The sequence below is a fragment of the Condylura cristata genome, unplaced genomic scaffold (genome assembly GCF_000260355.1).
Source record: "Condylura cristata isolate star-nosed mole 26May11 unplaced genomic scaffold, ConCri1.0 scaffold00058, whole genome shotgun sequence".
In the NCBI taxonomy this organism is placed as follows: domain Eukaryota; kingdom Metazoa; phylum Chordata; class Mammalia; order Eulipotyphla; family Talpidae; genus Condylura; species Condylura cristata.
This window is the reverse complement of record NW_004567159.1, coordinates 820,431-826,170: the sequence shown is the minus strand read 5'-3', so window position 1 is coordinate 826,170 and position 5,740 is coordinate 820,431. Positions and strand designations below refer to the sequence as shown.

Below are 5,740 nucleotides of genomic sequence, written 5' to 3'. Positions count from 1 at the left end.
TGGGGTTAACACCCTGTATTCTGAAGGGGCTTAAGCCTTAGCTCCTCCGCAAGCCTGGGCCCCACGTGGCCCCTTAGTAAACAGCTCTGGGGGGAGACTGGGAGGCAGTCCCCAAGAAGCCAGCCTCCGCAGAGCTGGGGGCGCCGGGGGGCGAGGTCCTCAGGCCCCTGCCCCGACACCCAGCTGTGGGCCCTGGGGTCCGTGGGTGTGGATGTCCCGGCCAGGTGTGCTGGGGGTCGGGGTTCACCCACAGCAGGCCACCTCCGGGGCCCCGCCGACCACCCGGTTACGGACACCAGGTAAGGCTGCCACTCGACCCGGAGATTAAAACAATTCTGTTTATTGAAAGAATCTGAAAATAGTGATAAGTTTTCAACAGATAACAAATTTTCAAGATATTAACAATATGAAACAGTAAGAATTTACTTGAAAAAGCTGTCGTGTAGACCATTCCACCATCATGCTGCCCAGGGCCTGGTCAGCACCACCGGGTCTTCTCAGAGTGGCCGGGAGTCACAGGCGGTCGGAGCGCGGGCGGGCAGAGCCGGCTCCCCGGGCCCAGGGCCGCCCCACAGCGCCCCGCCGGCCGAGCGCCGCCCAGGACAGCCCTCCTGGTCCCAGCCCGCGGGGCGCCCGCCCCGCCTGCAACGCGAGCGAGCGTGAGGTCTGCAGTCAGAGTGTAGGAGAACCTCCGAGTCGGACAGAGCCAGAAATCCCCTCGGGCATGCGGAATGGCGGCGGGAGCTGGGGCGGGGCCCCGAGGCGCGCTTTGGCTGCGAGGCGTCTTTAGACCGAAGGCGCGAGGGCCCGAGCCGACCCGAACTCCGAGGCCCACGTGAGCCGGCGGCTAGCCCTCCTCGCCGCCGGCCGCGGCCCGCGCCGGGAAGGGCGCCTGCCGGCGACGCGCGTTCCAGTGCAGGCACTGGGCCAGGCTCTCGAACCAGTCGCGGACGGGCCCACGCACGCAGACGGACGGCAGCGGGTAGCAGGAGGTGGTGATGCTGATGCTGCGGGGGGCGGGCGGTCAGCCCCGGCAGCCCCGCGCCCGCCCCACCCCGACGGCGCCCAGGCCACTCACCTGTCCCCGTGGCGCATCTCCTGCCGCTTCCGGCCGTCAAAGGACACCCAGGCCGTGTTCCTGGCCTCCGGCGACAGTGAGATCTGGGGGGCCGACGGGGTGGGGGCGGGTCCTGAGTCGGCTCAGCCCCTCCATGGGGCCTGGCGGCCAGGCTGGAGGCTGAGGCCGCTGCAGACCCGGGGGGGCGGGGGGGGCTCGGCACGCGCTGTGGCCGGAAGATTGAGCCGGGGTCCAGCCCACACGGCTCAGGTGGGGCCACTCCGCCCTCCGCCCCAGCAGGCCCCGGGCCGGCCAGCTCGCTCGCCAGAGGCTGGAGGCTGGGCAGGAGGGCTGGGCTCTGACCTTCAGCTCGACGCCCGCCGGGACCACAATGGGCCGGAAGGACAGCGAGTGAGGACAGATGGGCGTGATCATGATGGCCGGCACGTTGGGGTGGATCATGGAGGCTCCGGCGGCGGCCGCGTAGGCCGTGCTGCCCGTGGGGGTGGAGACGATCACGCCTGTGGGCGGCAGGGGTCACTCCTCCGGCCCGCCGCCGCCCTGGGGCGCCCGCCGGCCCCGCGCCCGCCTACCGTCGCCCTGCACGGTGGTTATGAGGTGCCCGTCCAGGTAGACGTCCACGTTGGACAGGTAGGAGGAGGGACCCCTGTCGATCACCACCTCGTTCAAGACCTGGGGACACAGGCCAGCACCGCGCTCGGCTCCTGCTCCCGGGGCCCCCGGGGCCCCGCCACGGGCCCGTCCACTCCAGGACGCACCTGATACTGCATGACCTGCCTCCCCAGCTCGGCGTGCGGGCCGGCCGCGGGGGCCCCGTGCTCACGGAGGCCGTTGGGGACGGCCGCCCTCCTCCCACGCGGCTCCTTCACCACCCGCACCAGCAGGCGGCTCCGCAGGACGATGGCTGCGTTCCCTGGGCGCGGGGCCAGCGGGGTCAGTGGGCAGGGCCCCCCGCAGGGCCTGGCCGGACAGACCGCAGTGCCCAGGGTCGGGGCCGCTCCCGTGCCCCACCCAGACGGGCCCCCCGCGGCCGGCCGGCGCCTCGGGACGGTGGGAGGCGCCGGCCCCTGGGTGCCCGGCAGGTGCTCCGCGCCCGGGGCCCGGCTCACCCTGTATCACCTGCGCGACCTGGGCCCGGAAGCTCTCAAAGCTGAAGGGCGTGAGGAAGCCCAGGGAGCCCAGGTGGAAGGCCATGACCGGCGGCACGCTGCCCTGCAGGGGACAGCGCTCAGGGCAGCCCCAGGCCGAGCACCAGCCCCCAGCCCCGCCCGACAGGCAGGTGCTGCCCCAGAGGTGAAGGTTCTGGGAAGGCAGCGAGACCCCCACCCCTGGAGCTCGGGGGCAGGACCGGGGCCTGGCAGGAGGGGTCAGCCCAGCGCACCCCCCCTCCGCACCTCCTGGCCGCCCGGGACCCGCCAGGCGAGGGCGAGGCCCGCAGGTGACATGTGACACCAGGGCCTGCGTGAGCACCTGCCGGCCACCAGGCGCCTGCGGCTCCTGACTCGCTGTCGCCCCCAGCCCCACCCAAGCCGCGAAGAGGGCAGCGAGGAGCGCGCGGCGCGGCCAGCAGGCTCACCTGGAAGAGGGAGGAGGCGTAGAGCAAGGTGCCGTCCCCGCCCAGGCAGATGATGAAGTCGATCTGGTCAGAGATGTCGTCGTAGTCTGCGGGGAAGCATGCGCGACGCCGTGGCACCAGAGGCGGGCGCGGCTGGGGGCAGCAGGGCCAGCCGGGCCCCACGCAGGGGCGGTGCGGGCGACGGGGGTGGGGCCCGCCGGGGGCGGGGCGCGGCTGGGGGCAGCAGGGCCAGCCGCCCCCCACGCAGGGGCGGTGCGGGCGACGGGGGTGGGGCCCGCCGGGGGCAGGCGCCGGGCACTTGCCTTCCCTGAAGGTGCAGAACTTCCTCCTGACGGGCCCGAAGTCCTCGTCGCCCGCTACGGCGGGGTCCTCGAGCACCTTCTTCTCCACGTACACGACCATGTCGGCCTCCTGCAAGGGCCGCGGTCAGCCCCGCCCCGCAGGCGGCCCCAGCACCCCGTCAGGCCACACACCTCCATGAGGAACGCGCACAGCTCCTTGAAGGGCTGCACCAGGCTGGCGTCCCGGATCTTCTTGATGACCAGGACGCTCTTCGGGGCCTTGCTCCACGTGAGCCGCTGGCTCGCGGGGTCCTGGATGTGCCTGGGGGGACAGCGGCCTCAGGGGACGTCCAGCCAGGGAAGCCGCGCGAGTGGCTGCTGTCCAGCCGAGCCTGCTGGGGCAGGCTGACCGCCAGCCTTCTTCATGTGCAGGGACACAGGGGCCACCTGAGCCGGGTCGGCGCCCGCTCCAGGTCCAGCAGCAGATGGCCACGCGGAGGGTGGAGAGGCGCAGGAGCAGCCGCGCCCGAGGGCGTCCGGGGCAGGCGCCTGGCAGACCGCACCCGCCCACGCCACCCACGTGGCCTTTTGCCTCCTGGCCCGCTGGCCGCAGGATGGCTCTCGGGGCAGCGCAGCCGTGAGAGGCGCCCGAGACGCCTATGGCCCTCAGGACAGAGCCACACGGGGCTGTGGAACCGGTCCGCACGGCCGTCAGGCGGAGGCCTCACGTGGCTCCCTGCTTGGCCGTGAGCCGGGGAGGCAGCGGTGGCTGAGTCAGTGGACATCCAGCCACAGAGGGCTGACCTCGAAGCCTCTCCCGTCGCGACCCGCGGCCACCCCAGGGGCCGTCCGCCCAGAGACCTGTGGGCCCTGCAGGATGTGCGGCCTGGACACCGGGCGATGGGCCTGGCCGCTCACGTGTCACTGACCCAGGGGGACACCAGGGCCGGCCCATAAAGCCCCACTAGCTGAGGTGCCGGGGGCTCTGCCCCCGATGACGCCCACACCAAGCCAGCCGGCCCCGGAGGGGCCCCAGGCGGCCTGAGCCCTCTCGCACCAGCGTGCTGGCTGGCACCAGGGCTGGGGCAGACGTACAGGGCCTGGGACGGGGGCGGGGGCACCGCGTCCCAGACGGTCATCTCCAGAGACCGGAGAGAAGGACCTGGCTACGCGCTGAGCTGCAGTGGGGCGCAGCGGCTTCTTCCCAGACACCCCTGAGTGGCCCTGGCCAAGGCCCCTGACCGTGAGGCTGTGGCAGCCCTGGCCGCCCCCGCCGCCCACGCTCACATGATGGTCTGGGGGTTCTGCAGCACACAAGCCTTTGGTCCGAATGTGGTCACCGGGCAGGGTCCGTGCAGAGAGCGGGTCCTCCTGCGGGCAGAGGGCAGGTCAGTGCAGGCACACACCGGGAACCCAGGCCCGGGGAGCCGCTCAGCATTTTGGCCCGAATGACACCTGCGTCCACACGGCCCCAGAACACGGGACCCTGCCCCAGGCTGGAACGGTCGCGGTGGCTGTGCCGGCACCCAGGTCCGTGAGACGCCCCAGCACGCCCTCCAGACCAGGGCAGGTGTGGCCCCACAAGGCCCCTCGGGAGCTGAGGCCTGGGGCCCGGGTGGGACGCGCGGCCTGGCCAGCGCCAGAGTGGCCTGCCACAGGGCCCCCCTAGGCAGGTGCCCAGCAAAGGACATCCGGAGGCCAGTCCAGGCGGCCCCCAAACGGGCAGCTGCCGCCCCCACGGCCGTTGCCTCCCACGAAGGCAGGAAATGTCCTCCGCCCTGGAGTGGCCGTGCTGGCCGCCTGGGCCCGATGGCTGCCGGTGCGACCTCTGCTCTCAGGAGCCTCTGCCAGCCTAGGCTCGCGCAGGACAGTGGCCCCAGGCAGAGGCCAGGCCTGGCCGAGGCCAGAGCTCCGACCGGACGCCCACCTGCGGGGCCAGGCTCCCCCCGCCGAGCGCCACCACTCACCCACAGCCGCTGTGCCAGACCGGACATCGGCCTCGGAGGCGCTCGGCTCCCCGCGCTCAGCCGCGCCCGCTGCCCGGGCCCCAGAGCCTTGTGCAAGCCGCCGGCTGCACAGCCCAGGCCGTGCTTGCCCAACAGCCGCGCTGCAGAGCTGGCCCCGCCCCTGACCGCGGGCCGGCACCTGAAGCCCCGCCCACACCCAGGCTCCAGCGGCCATCGCCTACCTGAACTCCTTGGTGCCGGCCGACAGGCTGCGGGCCTTGGGGCGGCCCCGGCCCCAGTCCTCGTCCCCATGGCAGGCCGAGCAGCGGTCCGGGGCCGGGCCGGAGCTCAGCTCCGGGCTCGGGCTGAAGGATTCCTGCTCCATGCCCACGGCGGGCGGGCGAGGGCCTCGCTCAGTCCGACCCCGGCGCCTGCAGCGATTGGGAAGGGGGTGGCGGTGAGTGGGCGGTGCAGACGCCAGGGCGGGGAGGGCAGGGCACTTTGGAGAAAGGCCCGGTGGCCATCCCCCCTGCTGAGGGGCCGGCAGGGCTTCCTGGCTGCTGGACAGCTCCCCAGGCGCCGCCCGGGCCTCTGCTGTACGGCCAGCTGCGCGGGGCTCCCGCGTCATGGACTGGTGTGGCCACCACAGGCCACCAGGCCACCGGCACGCCCAGCTGGCTCAGCAGGAAGCGGCCACGGGAGGCGGCCGAGCAGGTCCTCGTGGTTCTCTGGGCTCGTGGCTTGCTGGCGGGACTCGCCGGCTCCACGAGAGGCCCTCACGCCACCCTGAGCATCATTTGCTCTTCCCCAGGCCGGCGACGTCCCCAGAAACGCTATGGGCCGTGCGTGGGGCCTGCCC

The 5,740-nt window shown here is 72.7% G+C and overlaps 1 protein-coding gene across 1 annotated transcript; it reads right to left on the bottom strand.

The window, feature by feature from the left end:
- Positions 1-326: 326 nt before the first annotated feature.
- NADK (NAD kinase) lies at positions 327-5,327 on the bottom strand. Its single transcript, XM_004695278.2, has 11 exons — positions 5,124-5,327; positions 4,223-4,306; positions 3,128-3,257; positions 2,957-3,065; positions 2,655-2,740; positions 2,188-2,290; positions 1,837-1,991; positions 1,651-1,750; positions 1,421-1,578; positions 1,079-1,161; positions 327-1,007 (listed from the first exon to the last, which is right to left on the bottom strand). The coding sequence occupies exons 1-11, from the start codon at positions 5,264-5,266 to the stop codon at positions 848-850; spliced, it is 1,311 nt and encodes a 436-aa protein (XP_004695335.1). The 5' UTR covers positions 5,267-5,327; the 3' UTR covers positions 327-847.
- Between the last annotated feature and the right edge of the window lie 413 nt (positions 5,328-5,740).